The sequence below is a fragment of the Somniosus microcephalus genome, chromosome 1 (assembly GCF_052327205.1).
Source record: "Somniosus microcephalus isolate GS21.2 chromosome 1, FLI_Smic_1.0, whole genome shotgun sequence".
NCBI lineage: Eukaryota > Metazoa > Chordata > Chondrichthyes > Squaliformes > Somniosidae > Somniosus > Somniosus microcephalus.
The window spans coordinates 70,403,994-70,424,073 of NC_140987.1; the positions used below are offsets into that span (position 1 = coordinate 70,403,994).

At 49.5% G+C, this 20,080-nt stretch overlaps 1 protein-coding gene across 1 annotated transcript in view; it reads left to right on the top strand.

The window, feature by feature from the left end:
* Nucleotides 1–20,080, top strand: part of b4galt1l (DP-Gal:betaGlcNAc beta 1,4- galactosyltransferase, polypeptide 1, like) — a 118,799-nt gene that overhangs the window by 68,366 nt on the left and 30,353 nt on the right. The window contains exon 5 of the mRNA XM_085982880.1: nt 13,849–13,953. Within this exon, the coding sequence (XP_085839006.1) occupies nt 13,849–13,953 (105 nt within the window). The remainder of the gene's footprint in view (nt 1–13,848; nt 13,954–20,080) is intronic.

Consider the following 20,080-nt stretch of genomic DNA (forward strand, 5'->3'; position numbering starts at 1 on the left):
GTCTGTACCTGGCGAGGGTCTGTCTCTGTTTTGTGTCTCTGATGGTCGTGAGGTAGTCTGCCAGTTTATATTCTCTTTTTAGGGCCCGGTAACATTCTAATCTGCTTTGGCTTTCGGTTATTTTGTTCCAATGTTCCAGGTAGGTTTCTTTGCATTTTTTAATGATTTGGTTCACTCGGATTGGTGTTTGGACGGCTGTGTTGGTCTGGGGCTGGTCAGGGTCCGGCTGAGTACTTAGTTTCAGTAGCAGCTGACTCAGGGGACTCTTTCCTGGGTTTAGCTCTTGGGTCTGAAAGGCTTTGAAATGAAGGGTGTCTGGGGAGCTAGATTTGAGGTGATTTAGGAAGTTTAGTGCTCGTTTTTGGATGTTTATTATCAGTGGGTATCTGCCTAGTTCGGCTCTGCATGCATTTGTTGGCGTTTTTCTTTGGGTGCGAAGGATGCTTCGGCAGAATTCTGCATGTAGGGCTTCTATTGTGTGTTTTTCCCATTTAGTGTAGCTTTGGTGATTTAGCGGGCCCCATACTTCACTACCGTACAGTGCAATGGGCAGGATTATGCTGTCAAATATTTTGAGCCAGATTTTGATTGGGATTTGGATGTTGTAGAATTTTCTTTTTATTGCATATAGGGCTCTTCGGGCTTTTTCTTTTAGTGCATTCACTGCTATGCTGAAGCTCCCTGATGCTGTAATAGTTAGACCAAGGTAGGTGTAGCTCATAGTGTGTCCTATAGTGGTATCACTGAGGGTAAACTGGTATTTGTTTTCCTGACATCTGGGTCTTTTTTGAAAAATCATGATGTTGGTTTTCTTTAGATTTACTGTTAGAGCCCAATTTTGGCAGTATTTGTCGAGTAGGTCTAGTTGTTGCTGTAATCCCTGTTCTGTGGGAGACAGCAGAACCAGGTCGTCCGCATAGAACAGGGACTTCACTTCTCCATCCAGGAGACGGAGACCTGGTGACTCGCTTTGCTCCAGCATGTCTGCTAATTCATTTATGTATATGTTGAACAGGGTCGGGCTCAAATTGCAGCCCTGCCGGACGCCTCTTCTCTGGGTGAAGAAATCGGTGCGTTTGTCTCCAATTTTGACCCCGCATTTGTTTTTCAGATACATTGATTTAATAAGGTCATAGACTTTGCCCCCTATTCCACACTGAAGAAGTTTATAATAGAGCCCTTCGTGCCATATAGAGTCAAAGGCTTTCTTGAAGTCGATGAAACAGGCGAATATTTTCCCATTTTTTGTTTGGTGTATATGTTTTTCAATGAGGGTGTGAAGGGTATAGATATGGTCGGCGGTGCGGTGTTTTGGAAGAAAGCCTATTTGGTTTTTTCTGAGGATATTATGTTTGTTAAGAAAATCAAGTAATCTACTATTTAGAATACTGCAGAATAACTTCCCTAGACAACTGTTGACACAGATGCCGCGGTAGTTATTTGGGTCTGATTTGTTTCCACTTTTATATATGGGGGAGATTAGTCCTTGGCACCAGATATCGGGAAAACAGCCTGAACGTAATATGATGTTGAATAATTTGAGTATCGCACCCTGCATCTCCATATTGCTGAACTTGAGCATTTCATTTTTGATGTTGTCTGGGCCACAGGCTTTCTTTAGGTGGAGAGATTTTGTTTTTGTGGCCAGTTCTTTCCATGTGATTGGGGAGTCTAGAGGGTTTTGGTTGTCTTTAATTGTTGCTTCTAATGTGTGGAGTTTTTCTGTGACCTGATGTTGACTTGGGTTTGTTTCGTTTATTGGGATGTCTTTGTAGAGGTTTTCAAAATGTGTTCTCCAGATGTCGCCATCTTGGATTGGTAATGCTTGCAATTGTGTTGTACTCAGGTTATTCCACATTTCCCAGAATTGTTTTGGATTGGTGGAGTTTTCAATTTCTTCGAGTATTTTGTGGGTATAGTTTTGTGTTTTGTTCCTAATGGTGTGTTTATATCTTTTGAGGGTTTCATTGTATCTAGTACGTAGGTCCGGATTGTTTGGTTGGCGATGCTTTTGGTTTGATATTTTTCTCAGGTCTTTTCTGGCATTTTTGCATTCGTGGTCAAACCATTTCTTATGTCAAACCATATCTCTCTGTCTCTCTCTCTCTCTCTCTGCCTCTCTCTCTCTCTCTCTCTGTCTCTCTCTCTCTCTCTCTCTCTCTCTCTCTCTGTCTCTCTCTGTCTGTCTCTCTCTCTCTCTCTCTCTCTCTGTCTCTCTCTGTCTGTCTCTCTCTCTCTCTCTCTGTCTCTCTCTCTGTCTCTCTCTCTGTCTCTGTCTCTCTCTCTCTCTGTCTCTCTCCTTCCCCCTCTCTTGCCGTGAGTGCGGGACCGGGAAAACAGATACACTGAGCGGGAGCTCAGCTGAGGTGAGTCGGGCCGGGCCTGAGGCGCTTGGCTGCGCACGGGGGCTCCGGGTCCAACCCCTTCCCCGGGGTGTCTTCCTCTCTTCTCTATCTCCTTCCCCCTCTCTCTCTTTTTTTCAATTCAAATCACTTTATTGGCATGACAAGTTACGTCTTATGTTGCCAAAGCATCGAAAAACATTCATGTTTGTACACAAAAATACAGATCTATCCATACAGTGTATAAACAGATATATCCCTGAGTGTATAAATATACTTTCATGTAATTTATATATACTCTTTTCTTATATTTAGTGGTTGTCCCTCTCTTTATGGCAAGCTGTACCATAGTGTACTGCTAGTGTTACACAATTTCTCTCTTCCCCGAGTAGGTATGGGAGTTTTTGGTCGTCATTCAAATTTCTGAATTCCGGGCATATTTTTGTGAATTTTGGGTAGAAATTCTCCCTTATGCCCTGATATTTTCTACAAGCTGTGAGGAAGTGCATCTCTGTCTCCACCACTCCCTGACTGCAGCGAGAGCATATCCTGTCCCCTCTCGGTAGCCGGGTCTGCCTGTGTCTACCTTTTTCGATCGCCAGGCTATGTTCACTAAGTCTGTACTCAATTCACAATTCAAATCGCTTTATTGGCATGATAAGGTACATCTTATGTTGCCAAAGCATCAAAATACATTCATGGTTGAACACATAAACGCAGTTCTATTCATACAGTGTACAAACAGGTATATCCCTGAGTGTATAAATATACATTCTCATTATTTATATATACTCTTTTCTTAGTTTACTGGTTGTCCCTCTGTTCATGGCAAGCTGTAACATAGTGTGCTGCCAGTGCTACACAGCTTCTCTCCCCCCCCACCCCCCCCCCCCCCGCCAGTAGGTATGGGAGTTTTTGGTTGTCATTCAGATTTCTGAATTCAGGGCATTTTTGTGAGAATTTTTGGTAGAAATTCTCCCTGATGCCCTGATATTTTCCACAGGCTGTGAGGAAGTGCATCTCTGTCTCCACTACTCCCTGACTGCAGTGAGAGCATATCCTGTCCTCTGTTGGCAGCCTGGTCTGCCTGTGTCTGCCTTTTTCGATCGCTAGCTATGTTCGCTAAGTCTGTACCTTGTCGAGGTTTTTCTCTCTCTCTCTCTTTCTCGCTCTCTTTCTCGCTCTCTTTCTCGCTCTTTCTCGCTCTCTTTCTCTCAAATTCCAATTCCAATTCAAATGCTTTATTGGCATGAAAGTTTACAGAGAACCATATTGCCAAAGCTTACATAGCAAAAAGGTACATTTTTCAAACATTCTGCAGGTGTCAATCGATTTGACATTTGTTGGGTACATACAATATTACTTTTAAACAATATTAATTTTAAACAGTCTTTGTACTTCATTTGGTACGTTCAATATTAATTTTAAACAGTCTTAATTTTAAACAGTCCTCAGGTTGTGACATGTTGTTACATATTTGGCCCCAAGGTATGGTCTGTCTCCTTCTCCTAGGACTAATCTCAATTTTGACAGGTCATCCAATTCCTTTCTTCTCTTTCTCTCTCTCTTTCTCTCTCTCTCGCTCCTTCCCACCCCCCTCGCTCCTTCCCCCCCCCTCGCTCCTTCCCCCCCCCTCGCTCCTTCCCCCCCCCTCGCTCCTTCCCCCCCCTCGCTCCTTCCCCCCCCTCGCTCCTTCCCCCCCTCGCTCCTTCCCCCCCCCTCGCTCCTTCCCCCCCCCTCGCTCCTTCCCCCCCTCTCGCTCCTTCCCCCCCTCTCGCTCCTTCCCCCCCCCTCGCTCCTTCCCCCCCCCTCTCGCTCCTTCCCCCCCCTCTCGCTCCTTCCCCCCCTCTCGCTCCTTCCCCCCCCTCTCGCTCCTTCCCCCCCTCTCGCTCCTTCCCCCCCTCTCGCTCCTTCCCCCCCTCTCGCTCCTTCCCCCCTCTCGCTCCTTCCCCCCCTCTCGCTCCTTCCCCCCCTCTCGCTCCTTCCCCCCCTCTCGCTCCTTCCCCCCCTCTCGCTCCTTCCCCCCCTCTCGCTCCTTCCCCCCCTCTCGCTCCTTCCCCCCCTCTCGCTCCTTCCCCCCCTCTCGCTCCTTCCCCCCCTCTCGCTCCTTCCCCCCCTCTCGCTCCTTCCCCCCCCTCTCGCTCCTTCCCCCCCTCTCGCTCCTTCCCCCCCTCTCGCTCCTTCCCCCCCCTCTCGCTCCTTCCCCCCCCTCTCGCTCCTTCCCCCCCCTCTCGCTCCTTCCCCCCCCTCTCGCTCCTTCCCCCCCCTCTCGCTCCTTCCCCCCCCTCTCGCTCCTTCCCCCCCCTCTCGCTCCTTCCCCCCCCTCTCGCTCCTTCCCCCCCCTCTCGCTCCTTCCCCCCCTCTCGCTCCTTCCCCCCCTCTCGCTCCTTCCCCCCCCTCTCGCTCCTTCCCCCCCCTCTCGCTCCTTCCCCCCCCTCTCGCTCCTTCCCCCCCCTCTCGCTCCTTCCCCCCCCTCTCGCTCCTTCCCCCCCCTCTCGCTCCTTCCCCCCCCCTCTCGCTCCTTCCCCCCCCCTCTCGCTCCTTCCCCCCCCTCTCGCTCCTTCCCCCCCCTCTCGCTCCTTCCCCCCCCTCTCGCTCCTTCCCCCCCCTCTCGCTCCTTCCCCCCCTCTCGCTCCTTCCCCCCCCTCTCGCTCCTTCCCCCCCCTCTCGCTCCTTCCCCCCCCTCTCGCTCCTTCCCCCCCCTCTCGCTCCTTCCCCCCCCTCTCGCTCCTTCCCCCCCCTCTCGCTCCTTCCCCCCCTCTCGCTCCTTCCCCCCCTCTCGCTCCTTCCCCCCCCTCTCGCTCCTTCCCCCCCCTCTCGCTCCTTCCCCCCCTCTCGCTCCTTCCCCCTCTCGCTCCTTCCCCCCTCTCGCTCCTTCCCCCCCTCTCGCTCCTTCCCCCCCTCTCGCTCCTTCCCCCCCTCTCGCTCCTTCCCCCCCTCTCGCTCCTTCCCCCCCTCTCGCTCCTTCCCCCCCTCTCGCTCCTTCCCCCCCTCTCGCTCCTTCCCCCCCTCTCGCTCCTTCCCCCCTCTCGCTCCTTCCCCCCCTCTCGCTCCTTCCCCCCCTCTCGCTCCTTCCCCCCCTCTCGCTCCTTCCCCCCCTCTCGCTCCTTCCCCCCCTCTCGCTCCTTCCCCCCCTCTCGCTCCTTCCCCCCTCTCGCTCCTTCCCCCCCTCTCGCTCCTTCCCCCCCTCTCGCTCCTTCCCCCCTCTCGCTCCTTCCCCCCCTCTCGCTCCTTCCCCCCCTCTCGCTCCTTCCCCCCCTCTCGCTCCTTCCCCCCCTCTCGCTCCTTCCCCCCCTCTCGCTCCTTCCCCCCCTCTCGCTCCTTCCCCCCCTCTCGCTCCTTCCCCCCCTCTCGCTCCTTCCCCCCCCTCTCGCTCCTTCCCCCCCTCTCGCTCCTTCCCCCCCTCTCGCTCCTTCCCCCCCTCTCGCTCCTTCCCCCCCTCTCGCTCCTTCCCCCCCTCTCGCTCCTTCCCCCCTCTCGCTCCTTCCCCCCCTCTCGCTCCTTCCCCCCCTCTCGCTCCTTCCCCCCCTCTCGCTCCTTCCCCCCCCTCTCGCTCCTTCCCCCCCTCTCGCTCCTTCCCCCCCCTCTCGCTCCTTCCCCCCCTCTCGCTCCTTCCCCCCCTCTCGCTCCTTCCCCCCCTCTCGCTCCTTCCCCCCCTCTCGCTCCTTCCCCCCCTCTCGCTCCTTCCCCCCCTCTCGCTCCTTCCCCCCCTCTCGCTCCTTCCCCCCCTCTCGCTCCTTCCCCCCCCCTCGCTCCTTCCCCCCCCTCTCGCTCCTTCCCCCCCCTCTCGCTCCTTCCCCCCCCTCTCGCTCCTTCCCCCCCTCTCGCTCCTTCCCCCCCCTCTCGCTCCTTCCCCCCCTCTCGCTCCTTCCCCCCCTCTCGCTCCTTCCCCCCCTCTCGCTCCTTCCCCCCCTCTCGCTCCTTCCCCCCCTCTCGCTCCTTCCCCCCCTCTCGCTCCTTCCCCCCCTCTCGCTCCTTCCCCCCCTCTCGCTCCTTCCCCCCCTCTCGCTCCTTCCCCCCCTCTCGCTCCTTCCCCCCCTCTCGCTCCTTCCCCCCCCTCGCTCCTTCCCCCCCTCTCGCTCCTTCCCCCCCTCTCGCTCCTTCCCCCCCTCTCGCTCCTTCCCCCCCTCTCGCTCCTTCCCCCCTCTCGCTCCTTCCCCCCTCTCGCTCCTTCCCCCCCTCTCGCTCCTTCCCCCCCTCTCGCTCCTTCCCCCCCTCTCGCTCCTTCCCCCCCTCTCGCTCCTTCCCCCCCCTCTCGCTCCTTCCCCCCCCTCTCGCTCCTTCCCCCCCCTCTCGCTCCTTCCCCCCCCTCTCGCTCCTTCCCCCCCTCTCGGTCCTTCCCCCCCCTCTCGCTCCTTCCCCCCCCTCTCGCTCCTTCCCCCCCCTCTCGCTCCTTCCCCCCCCTCTCGCTCCTTCCCCCCCCCTCGCTCCTTCCCCCCCCCTCGCTCCTTCCCCCCCCTCTCGCTCCTTCCCCCCCCTCTCGCTCCTTCCCCCCCCTCTCGCTCCTTCCCCCCCCTCTCGCTCCTTCCCCCCCCTCTCGCTCCTTCCCCCCCCTCTCGCTCCTTCCCCCCCTCGCTCCTTCCCCCCCCTCTCGCTCCTTCCCCCCCCCTCTCGCTCCTTCCCCCCCCCTCTCGCTCCTTCCCCCCCCTCTCGCTCCTTCCCCCCCCCTCTCGCTCCTTCCCCCCCCCCTCTCGCTCCTTCCCCCCCCTCTCGCTCCTTCCCCCCCCTCTCGCTCCTTCCCCCCCCTCTCGCTCCTTCCCCCCCCCTCTCGCTCCTTCCCCCCCCTCTCGCTCCTTCCCCCCCCTCTCGCTCCTTCCCCCCTCTCGCTCCTTCCCCCCCTCTCGCTCCTTCCCCCCCTCTCGCTCCTTCCCCCCCTCTCGCTCCTTCCCCCCCTCTCGCTCCTTCCCCCCCTCTCGCTCCTTCCCCCCCTCTCGCTCCTTCCCCCCCTCTCGCTCCTTCCCCCCCCTCTCGCTCCTTCCCCCCCCTCTCGCTCCTTCCCCCCCCCTCTCGCTCCTTCCCCCCCCCCTCGCTCCTTCCCCCCCCTCTCGCTCCTTCCCCCCCTCTCGCTCCTTCCCCCCCCTCTCGCTCCTCCCCCCCCTCGCTCCTCCCCCCCTCTCGCTCCTCCCCCCCCTCTCGCTCCTTCCCCCCCCTCTCGCTCCTTCCCCCCCACACAGACAGACAGACAAACTCATTTATATTTATAGATAGATATAGATATAAAAATTATTCTTTTTTCATAACAGCATGCCCTCAAAAAAAAAAAAAAAAAAAAAAAAAAAAAAAAAAACGTCACAGACTTGGACGCAGTATTAACAAAAAACGAAGTTAAAGAACCACCTCCTGGGTGCTTAGGAGGAGTTCTTCAATCCCAACAGTTTCATAAACAGTTTTATAAACATGGCAGAGGTTTCTTCATTTCCCTTGGCAACGCCGGGTACTCCAGCTCGTTCTTATGTAATTACGCCCTCCCACCACTTATGGTACCGAAGTGGCTGGGGAGGGTTAAATACCAGTTTATAGAGGCAATTTCCATTAGAAATGTGGACATAGGGATTTATAATTATAAAAAATTGACAGGAGGTGTGTAAAGGTGTAATATTTTAAATATATAGATAGATGCATGTCTTTCAAAGATGTCATCTGAAAGTTGCCTCAGTTGTTACGCCTAAGGGTGTGGCACTTTAAAACATACAAACATCTATAGGTCAAAAATTTCTGATTGCCTGAAGTAAATAGTTTTTTTTTAATTAGTTCCTGTGATGTGGGCGTCGCTGGCAAGGCCAGCATTTATTGCCCACCCCTAATTGCCTTTGAGACGGTGGTGGTGAGCCACCTTCTTGAACCACTGCAGTCCTTGTGCTGAAGGTACTCCCACAGTGCTGTTAGGGAGGGAGTTCCAGGAATTTGACCCAGCGATGAAGGAACGGCGATATATTTCCAAGTGTGTAACTTGGAGGGGAACCTGCAGGTGATGGTGCTCCCATGCACCTGCTGCCCTTGCCCTTTAGGTGGTAGAGGTCGCGGGTTTGGGAGGTGCTGCCGAAGAAGCCTTGGCAAGTTGCTGCAGTGCATCTTGTAGATGGTACACACTGCAGCCACGGTGCACCGGTGGTGCAGGGAGTGAATATTTAAGGTGGTGGATGGGGTGCCAATCAAGCGGGCTGCTTTGTCTTGTCAAGCTTCTTGACTGTTGTTTAAGCTGCACTCATCCAGGCAAGTGGAGAGTATTCCATCACACTCCTGACTTGTGCCTTGTAGATGGTGGAAAGGCTTTGAGGAATCAGGAGGTGAGACACTCGCGGTAGAATACCCAGCCTCTGACCTGCTCTTGCCACAGTACTGATGTGGCTTGTCCAGTTAAGTTTCTGGTCAATGGTGACCCCAAGGATGTTGATGGTGGAGGATTCAGCGATGGTAATGGCGTTGAATGTCAAGGGGCAGTGGTTAGATTCTCGCTTGTTGGAGCTAGTCATTGTCTGGCTCTTGTGTGGCTCGAATGTTACTTGCCACTTATCAGCCCAAGCCTGAATGTTATCCAGGTCTTGCTGCATTCGGGTATGGACTGCTTTGTTATCTGAGGAGTTGCGAATGGAACTGAACACTGCAATCATCAGCAAACATCCCCACATCTGACCTTATGCTGGAGGGAAGGTTATTGATGAAGTAGCTGAAGATGGTTGGGCCTTAGACACTGCCCTGAGGAACGCCTGCAGCGATGTCCTGGGGCTGAGATGATTGACCTCCAACAACTGTTGCGTTCTTCCTTTGTGCTAGGTATGACTCCAGCCAGTGGCGAGTTTGCCCCGATTCCCATTGATTTCAATTTTACTAGGGCTCCTTGATGCCACACTCGGTCAAATGCTGCCTTGATGTCAAGGGCAGTCACTCTCCTCTCTCCTCTGAAATTCAGCTCTTTTGTCCATGTTTGGACTAAAGTTGTAATGCAGTCTGGAGCCGAGTGGTCCTGGCAGAACCCAAAAAGACCACCGGTGAGCAGGTTATTGGTGAATAAGTGCCGCTTGATAGCACTGACGACGACACCTTCCGTCACTTTGCTGATGATTTGAGAGTAGACTGATGGGGTGGTAATTGGCTGGATTGGATTTGTCATGATTTTTGTGGACAGGACATACCTGGGCAGTTTTCCAGATTGTCAGATACATGCTTGGTTGTCGGGTTGTAGCTGTGCAGGAACAGCTTGGCTAGAGGCACGGTGAGTTCTGGAGCACAAGTCATCAGCTTGACAGCCGGGATGTTGCCAGAGCCCATAGCCTTTACTATATCCAGTGCGCTCAGCCGTTTCTTGATATCACGTGGAGTGAATCGAATTGGCTGAAGACTGGCTTCTGTGATGGTAGGGACCTCAGCAGGAGGCTGATATGGATCATCCACTTGGCACTTCTGGCTGATGATGGTTGCAAATGCTTCAGCCTTGTCTTTTACACTTGCGTGCTGTGCTCCATCATCGTTAAGGATGGGGATGTTCATGGAGCCTTCTCCTCCCGTTAGTTGTTTAATGGTCCACCACCATTCACGACTGGATGTGGCAGGACTGCAGAGCTTTGATCTGATGTGTTGATTGTGAGATCACTTAGCTCTGACTATAGCATGATGCTTCTGCTGTTTAGCATGCATGTAGTCCTGTGTTGCAGCTTCCCCAGGTTAGCAGCTCATTTTCACATATGCCTGGTGCTGCTCATGGCATGCTCTTCTGCACCCCTTATTGAACCAGGGTTGGTCCCCTGGCTTGATGGTAATGGTAAAGTGAGGGATATGCCGGGCAATGAGGTTACAAATTGTTGTGGAATACAATTGTGCTGCTGCTGATGGCCCATCCCTCATGGATGCCCAGTTTGGAGATGCTAGATCTGTTCTGAATCTATCCCATTTAGCACGGTGGTGGTGCCACACAACACAATGGAGGATATCCTCAGTGTTAAGATGGGATTTTATCTCCACAAGGACTGTGCGGTGGTCACTGCTACCAATGCTGTCATGGACAGATGCATCTGTGACAGGTAGATTGATGAGGACGAAGTCAGGTAGGTTTTTTCCCCCGTGTTGGTTCTCTCACCACCTACCGCAGTCCTAGTCTGGCCGCTATGTCCTTCAGGACTCGGCCAGCTCGGTCAGTAATGGTGCTACCGAGCCACTCTTGGTGATGGACATTGATGTCCCCCACCCAGAGTACATTGTGTACCCTTGCTACCCTCAGTGCTTCTTCCAAGTGGTGTTCAATATGGAGGAGTACTAATTCTTCAGCTGAGGGAGGGCGGTAGGTGGTAAACAGCAGGAGGTTTGTTTGACCTGAAGCCATGAGACAATGGGTTGTAATTTACAATGGTTTGCTTCTTGACAGATCCTCCGCATTCCCGGGAAAAGGGCATCCACGGGCGGAGAGTTGGGCTATTTTCCCAACTTCTGTCCAGCTAATGCCCGTGAAAATCTTACGCCTGGTAAAAGCAGGCGTAAGGCCTGCTTTTACCAGCGTAAGAGTTTTAAAAAAAAAACAGAAAAATACATTTTTTTCAATAATGTATACATTTAAAAACCTGTGAAATAAGCCAAGTTTATTTTTAGCCCCATTAAAACATGTACATTTATTTTTCAAAAAATTAATTTTTTGTTTTAAATATTTAATTAAATGCCATTTTAATTTAATTTTAAATATGTAGTTTAAAAAAATTTATTTGAAGTGTAGAGATATTTTTGGGGGTATTCCCATTCATGCACATGCAGAACCTCCATAAGTATGAATGGGATTCCCTTCTGTCATTTGTTGGACCCGCCCACATGATCCCAGGGGCACTTGCGAACCGCGTGCACCCCTGGTATACGTGGACCTCTACACATGTCTACGCAGAGAGATCCAGGAGCGCGAGTCTCCGTGGATCCCGAGGCAGAAGGTAAGTTCGTAGATTTTTTGCCGGTCGGAGGCATCCGCCCACAAGAAACCTCCGACCGCAAATTCAGGCCATTTATGGGACCCGGAGTCAATGTTGAGGACTCCCTGGGCCACACCCTCCTGACTGTATACCACTGTGCCGCCACCTCTGGTAGGCCTGTCCTGCTGGTGGGACAGGACATACCCAGCAATGCTGATGGAGGAATCTGGGACATTGGCTGAAAGGTATGACTGTGAGTATGACTATGTCAGGCTGTTGTTTGACTGGTCTGTGGGACAGCGCTCCCAATTTTGACAAGTCCCCAGATGTTAGTGAGGAGGACTTTGCAGGGTCGACTGGGCTGGGTGTGCTGTTGTCGTGTCCGTAGTCGGTGCTGAAGTCGATGTCAGGTGGTCCCTCCGGTTTTTTTATTCTTATTGTTTTTGTAGCGGTTGTATACAACTGAGTGGCTTGCTCGGCCATTTCAGAGGGCAGTTAAGAGTCAATCACATTGCTGTGGGTCTGGAGTCTCATGTAGACCAGACCAGGCAAGTACGGCAGATTTCCTTCCCTAAAGGACATTAGTGAACTAGATGGGTTTTTACAGCAATCCGATAATTTCATGGTCACCGTTACTGATACTAGCTTTTTATTCCAGACTTGTTTAAGTAACTGAATTTAAATTCCCCAGCTGCCGTGGTGGGATTTGAACTCGCGTCTCTGGATCATTAGTCCAAGCCTCTGGATTACTAGTCCAGTAACATAACCACTATGCTACCGTTCCCGTAATCTATTAATTTATCAGTCAAATATCAGATTGGCTGAAATATGAATGAGTAAACAACAGAAAACTGAGCAATCAAATCACTTAATTATTTTTTCATCAAAGTTCTACCCCTGAACTGACCAGTAAGTCACCAAGCAATCAAATACATTTGGGGATTTTGGAACATTTGTGGTGCCAGCCTTGGCTCAGTGGAAGCACTCACCTCGAAGTCAAAAGGTGGTGGTTTCAAGCACTTAATGAGCACATAAGCTAGGCTGACACTTCAGTGAAGTAATGAAGGAGTGCTGCACTGTCGGAGGTGCCATTTTTCTGATGAGACGTTAAACCAAGGCCATGTCTACCCTCTCAAATGAGCATAAAAGATCTCCTGGCACAATTTGAAGAGCAGGGGAGTTATCCCGATGTCCCGGCCAACATTTATCCCTCAACCACCAGCATAAGAAAAAAAAAAGCCGATTATAAGAACACAAGAAATAGGAGCAGGAGTCAGCCATTCGGCCCCTCGAGCCTGCTCTGCCATTAAATCTCGTGGCTGATCTTCAACCTCAACTCCACTTTCCAGCCTTCTCTCCATATCCCTTGATTCCCTAGAGTCCAAAAATCTATCTATCTCAGCCTTGAATATACTCAATGACTGAGCATCCACAGCTCTCTGGGGTAGAGAATTCCAAAGATTCACAACCCTCTCAGTGAAGAAATTCCTCCTCATATCAGTCTTAAATGGCCGACCCTTTATCCTGAGACTCTGCCCCCTAGTTCTCCAGCTAGAGGAAACAACCTCTCAGCATCTACCCTGTCAATCCCCTCAGAATCTTTTATGTTTCAATGAGATCACCTCTCATTCTTCTAAACTCCAGAGAGTATAGGCTCAATCTCTCCTCATAGGATAACCTTCTCATCCCAGGGATCAATCTAGTGAACCTTCGCTGCACCGCCTCCAAGGCAAGTATGTCCTTCCTCAGATAAGGAGACCAAAACTGTACACTGTGCGCCAGGTGTGGTCTCACCAAAGCCCTGTACAATTGTAGTAGGAGCTCCTTACTCTTATACTCCAACCCCCTTGCAATAAAGGCCAACATGCCATTTGCCTTCCTAATTGCTTGCTGTACCTGCATGTTAAGGGACACCTAAATCTCTTTGAACACCAACATTTAATAGTTTCTTACCATTTAAAAAATATTCTGTTTTTCTATTCATCCTACCAAAGTGAATAACTTCACATATCCCCACATTATACTCCATCTGCCATTTTATTGCCCACCTGTCTATATCCCTTTGCAGACTCTGTGTCCTCCTCACAGCTTATTTTCCCACCTAGTTTTGTATCATCAGCAACCTGGGATACATTGCACTCAGTCCCTTCACCGAAGTCATTAGTATAGATTGTAAATAGCTTAGGCCCAAGCACTGATCCTTGCGGCACCCCACTAGTTATAGCCTGCCAACTGAAAAATGACCCGTTTATCCCTACTCTGTTTTCTGTCCATTAACCAATCCTCTATCCATGCTAATATATTACCCCCAACTCCATGAGCTCTAATCTTTCTTAGCAACCTTTTATGTGGCACCTTATCTAATGCCTTTTGGAAATCCAAATATACTACATCCACTTGTTCCCCTTTATCTACCCTGCTAGTTACATCCTCAAAAAACTCTAATAAATTTGTTAAACATAATTTTACTTCCATAAAATCATGTTGACTCTGCTTAATCATATTATTTTCTAAGTGCTTTGTTACCACTTCCTTAATAATGGATTCTAGCAATTTCCCAACTACAGGGTACTGGGAGTTCAAGTTTTAAAAATGTTTTAAATGTTTTTCTTTCCGAATAGGATTACTTTCAAAGGCATGTGGATTTCACGCCCAGATAGTGTCATAGGGAAATGCCGTATGATCAAACATAACAGGGATGAAAACAATTCACCTAACCCTCGGAGGTAAGTTCTCTTCTGTCTAAACAAAACACAATGTAAATACTGAAAATGCTAGAAGCACTCAGCAGTTCAGTCAGAATCTGGAGAGAGAAATGGAGTTGACGTCAAGCCGATGACCTTTCACCAGAACTCAGTTGAGTTCATCAGAATGTTAACTCTGTTTCTCTCTCCACAGATGCTGCCTCACCTGCTGCTTCCAGCATGTTCTGGTTTTATTTCAGATTTCCAGCATCCGCAGTATTTTGCTTGTACATACTGCTGTACGAGTTGTAGACAAAAATCTGAATACCATATTAAGTAGAAAGTGGCCATGCAGAGGAATAATTTAACTGGAAGTTATGTGCTTTCCCTATTATTCTAATACCAATCTTGGTTCAACCCAGTAGCATGTCTTTATATGGCTAATACATCACGACTACAGGGATTTTAGAGAAATCCACTTAATCTCCTGAGGTAGTGTTAATAGATTTGGATGGTATGGGTTCTTACTAATCCCACTACCCCTTGAGAGTGATGCTCAATGTGGTGTGATCGGAGGTGGAGTCCTTGCTCCTTTGTAGCTTACCTCCTTGGCCTCCTAATCTCTTTCTGTGAGCTCATTCTCTTCCACCTTCTCTGATATTTCAGTTCATAATTCCTTGTCCATAGAGTTTATGAATTGATTTGCTGTACACTTTTATTTATTCTGTCATAGTTGCTATCCAACTCTTTTGGTTTTCTCAACCACATGTTTCAAATGAAGTCAGGAATTCAGCTGTAATTTTCTTCAACAACCCTCGCATGTTTTTATCAGTCTGTTTGATCCAGGACTAACATAGACTGCTCAGCAACAGGCTCACTGCAGAATTACAATATTATAGATGTAGTCACAGAGACACACACACCGTTTAATACAGCAGATGTAATAACTGCATCCAGTTGTATGTTCCTTGCCTCTCCAGGTTACAGAATGTCTTGTCATAAGGGCAGCCATAAGACCTCGTCATGTTTTTTTTTGGTTAAAAGTGCGAGTTTTGGTGCCAGCATTTTATGTATGCCACGTGTCTCTTCCTTAGAAAAGGACAATCACTGTTCACAAAGCTTCAGCATTTTTCCAAATTGGATTGTAAGCTGGGCTTATTTCCCTTTTTATCAAGTTTAAATTTGTTTTTTTTTTCCAGTCAAGCATGTTTATAGAAGCATAGAATAGTACAGCACAGAAGGAGGCCATTCAGCCCATCGATCTGCTTGGGTCTTTCCCCATATCCCAGCAATTGTTTCTCCTTCAAGTATTTATCTAATTCCCTTTTGAAGACTATTATTGAATCTGTATCCACCACCCTATCGGGCAGTGCATACCAAATCCTAATCACTCGTTGCGTAAAAAAGTTTTTCTGGTTCTTTTGCCAATCACCTTAAATCTGTGCCCTCTGGTTATCGTGCTATCAGCCATTGGCAACAGTTTCTCTTTATTTACTCTATCTAAACCCTTCATGACATTAAACGCCTCTATCAAATCTCCTCTTCACCATCTCTGCTTTAAGGAGAACAACCCCAGCTTCTCCAATCTATCCGCATAACTGTAATCCCTCATCCCTGGAATCATTCTGGTAAAAGTCTTCTGTACCCTCTCCAAAGCCTTCATGATAGTGAATTAAATTTAAATTAATTAAAGGGTAAGTCATGCCAGGAGAGCCCAGCCCTGTGTTATGCTCCTCTTGCTCTATGTGGGAATTCAGGGACACTGCCGGTGTCCCTGATGACCACGTGTGCCAGAAATGCATCCAGCTGCGGCTACTAGCAGACCGCATTGCGGCGCTGGAGCTGCGGGTGGATGGGCTTTGGAGCATTCACGATGCTGAGAGGGTCGTGGATAACACGTTTGATGAGGTGGTCACACCGCAGGTAAGGGCTGCACAGGCAGAAGGGAAATGGGTGACCATCAGGCAGAGCAGTAGAGGCAGGCAGGTAGTGCAGGGGACCCCTGTGGCCATCCCCCTCTCAAACACGTATACCGATTTGGATACTGTTGAGGGGGATGACTTACCAGAGGAAGGCAGCAGCAGCCAACTTCCCGGCACCAGGGGTGCTTCTGCTGCTCAGGAAGGGAGGAAAAAGAGTGGGAGAGCAATAGTGGTAGGGGATTCTATCGTAAGGGGTACAGATAGGAGTTTCTGTGGCCATAGACGTGACTCCAGGATGGTTTGTTGCCTCCCTGGTGCCAGGGTCAAAGATGTCACTGAACGGCTGCAGGGCATTCTGAAGGGGGAGGGTGAACAGTCAGAGGTCGTGGTTCACATTGGGACCAGTGACATGGGTAGGAAGAGGGATGAGGTCCTGCAGCAAGAATTTAGGGAGCTAGGTTGCAGATTAAAGAGCAGGACCTCAAAGGTTGTAATCTCTGGATTACTCCCGGTGCCACGTGCTAGTGAGTATAGGAATAGGAGGATAGAGCAGATGAATGCGTGGCTAAAGAGTTGGTGCAGGAGGGAGGGCTTTAGTTTCCTGGATCACTGGGCCTGCTTCTGGGGAAGGTGGGACTTGTACAAGTCGGACGGGTTGCACCTGAACCAGAGCAGGACAAATATCCTTGCGGGGAGGTTTGCTAGCACTGTTCGGGGGGGTTTAAACTAAAATGGCAGGGGGTTGGGAACCTGAGCAGGGAGACCGAGGAAAGAGAAACAGGGATAAAAGCAAAAGATAGGAAGGAGAAAAACAAAAGTGGCAGTCAGAGAAATCAATGGTTTAAATCAAACGTGGCCACAGTAAATAATAATTCTAATAGGTCTAAGAGCGTTAAAAAAACAAGCCTGAAGGCTTTGTGTCTTAATGCGAGGAGCATTTGTAATAAGGTGGACGAATTGGCTGCGCAAATAGAGGTAAATGAATATGATTTGGTTGGGATTACGGAAACGTGGCTCAAGGATGGCCAAGACTGGGAACTCAACATCCAGGGGTATTCGATATTCAGGAAAGATAGGCAAAAAGGAAAGGGAGGTGGGGTAGCATTACTGGTTAAAGAAGGGATTAATACAATTGTAATGAAGGATATTAGCTCTGATGTGGAATCTGTATGGGTAGAATTGAGAAATACTAAGGGGGGAAAAAAACATTAGTGGGAGTGGTATATAGACCTCCCAACGGTAAGACAGAGGTTGGGGATGGCATTAAAAGGGAAATTAAAGAAGCGTGCAATAAGGGCACAGCAGTCATCATGGGTGACTTTAATCTACATATAGATTGGGCCAACCAAATGAGTAACAATACTGTGGAGGAGGAATTCCTGGAGTGTTTACGGGATGGTTTCCTGGACCAATATGTCGAGGAACCAACCAGAGATCAGGCCATCTTAGACTGGGTATTATGTAACGAGAAAGGATTAATTAGCAATCTTGTTGTACGAGGCCCCTTGGGCCTGAGCGATCATAATATGATCGAATTCTTCATTAAGATGGAGAATGAAGTAGTTGACTCGGACTAGGGTCCTCAATTTAAATAAAGGAAACTACGATGGTTTGAGGAGCGAGTTGGGTAGGATTGATTGGGGAATGGCACTCAAAGGGTTGACGGTGGATAGGCAATGGCAAACATTCAAAGACCGAATGGATGAGCTACAGAATTTGTTCATCCCAGTTTGGCATACAAATAAAACAAAAAAGGTGACTCAACCGTGGCTAACTAGGGAAATTAGGGATAGCATAAGATCCAAGGAGACGACGTATAAATTGGCCAGAAAAAGCAATAATCCTGAGGATTGGGAGCAGTTTAGGATTCAACAAAGGAGGACAAAGGGATTAATTAAGAAAGGGAAAATAGAATATGAGAGTAAGCTCGCAGGGAACATAAAAACTGACTGTAAAAGCTTTTATAGATATGTGAAGAGAAAAAGATTGGTGAAGTCAAGCGTAGGTCCCTTACAGTCAGAATCAGGGGAATTTATAATGGGAAACAAGGAAATGGCAGACCAACTAAATTCATACTTTGGTTCTGTCTTCACAAAGGAGGACACAAATAACCTCCCAGAGATGCCGGGGAACATAGGGCCTGATGAAAGGGTGGAACTGAAAGAAATCAGTATTTGTAGGGAAATGGTGTTAGGAAAATTGATGGGACTGAAGGCCGATAAATCCCCAGGGCCTGATGGTCTGCATCCCAGGGTACTTAAGGAAGTGGCCCTAGAGATAGTAGATGCATTGCTGGTCATCTTCCAGAACTCGATAGACTCTGGAACGGTACCCATGGATTGGAGGGTAGCTAATGTTACCCCACTATTCAAAAAAGGTGGTAGAGAAAAAGTGGGGAATTATAGACCAGTAAGCCTGACATCGGTAGTGGGGAAAATGCTAGAGTCTATAATAAAAGATGTAATAGCAGAGCACTTGGAAAGCAGTGACAGGATCGGACAAAGTCAACATGGATTTACAAAAGGTAAATCATGCTTGACTAATCTACTGGAATTTTTTGAGGATGTAACTGGTAAAATAGGTAAGGGAGAACCAGTGGATGTGGTGTATTTGGACTTTCAGAAGGCTTTCGATAAGGTCCCACATAAGAGATTAGCGTGCAAAATTAAGGCACATGGGATTGGGGGCAAAGTATTGACTTGGATAGAGAACTGGTTGGCGGACAGAAAGCAAAGAGTTGGAATAAACGGGTCGTTTTCCGAGTGGCAGGCAGTGACTAGTGGGGTACCGCAAGGATCGGTCGTAGGACCCCAGCTGTTCACAATATATATTAATGACTGGACGAGGGAATTGGATGTAATATCTCCAAATTTGCAGACGACACAAAGCTGGGGGGGAGGGTAAGCTGTGAGGAGGATGTCGTGAAACTCCAGTACGATTTGGACAGATTGGGTGATTGGGCAGAAACATGGCAAATGCATTTTAATGTGGATAAATGTGAGGTTATCCACTTTGGTGGCAAAAATAGGAAGGCAGATTATTATTTGAATGCACTTCCCCTTCTCCCAATCTATTGCCAAAGAGACCTGGGTGTTCTTGTGCACCAGTCGCTGAAGGTAAGCATGCAGGTGCAGCAGGCGGTTAAGAAGGCAAATGGTATGTTGGCCTTCGTAGCAAGAGGGTTCGAGTACAGGAACAAGGATGTCTTGCTACAGTTGTACAGGGCCTTGGTGAGACTGCACCTTGAGTATTGTGTGCAGTTTTGGTCGCCTTACCTGAGGAAGGACGTTCTTGCCATGGAAGGAGTACAGCGAAGATTCACCAGGCTGATACCTGGGATGGCAGGAATGACGTATGAGGAGAGATTGTGTCGATTGGGCTTATACTCACTGGAGTTTAGAAGATTGAGAGGGGATCTCATCGAAACCTATAAAATTCTGTCAGGCCTGGACAGACTAGATGCAGGAAGGATCTTTATGATGGCCGGGGAGTCCAGAACCAGGGGTCATAGTCTAAGGATAAGGGGTAAGCCATTTAGGACTGAAATGAGGAGGAATTTCTTCACCCAGAGAGTGGTGAACCTGTGGAATTCTCTACCACAGAGGGTGGTGGAGGCCAGTTCAATAAATATATTCAAGAAAGAGTTGGATATATTTCTTGAGCCTAAAGGGATCAAGGGATATGGGGAGAAGGCAGGGACAGGGTACTGAATTTGGATGATCAGCCATGATCTCATTGAATGGCGGAGCAGGCTCGAAGGGCCGAATGGCCTACTCCTGCTCCTATCTTCTATGTTTCTATGTCCTTCCTAAAGTGTGGTGGCCAGAATTGGACACAGTACTCCAGCTGGGGCCAAGCTAGTGTTTTATAAAGGTTTAGCAAAGCTTCCTGGCTTTTGTACGCTATGCCTCTGTTTATAAAACCTAGGATCCCATGTGCTTTATTAACTGCTTTGTTAACCTGTCCTGCCACCTTCAGAAATTTGTGCACAAACACCTCCAGGTCTCTGTTCTTGCACCCCCTTTAAAATTGTACCATTTAGCTTATGTTGTCTCTCAACCATGTATAGTATCTCAGCCATACCTTCTGCTTCCACCAATAGATCTCCACTTTGGTCGCTAATCAGCCTCACCACTCCTCTGACAATCCTTTTGCTGTTAATAGGCCCACAGAAGACCTTTGGATTCCCTGTTATGTTAGCTGCCAATCTATTCTCGTACTGTCTCTTTGCCCCTCTTAATTCCTTT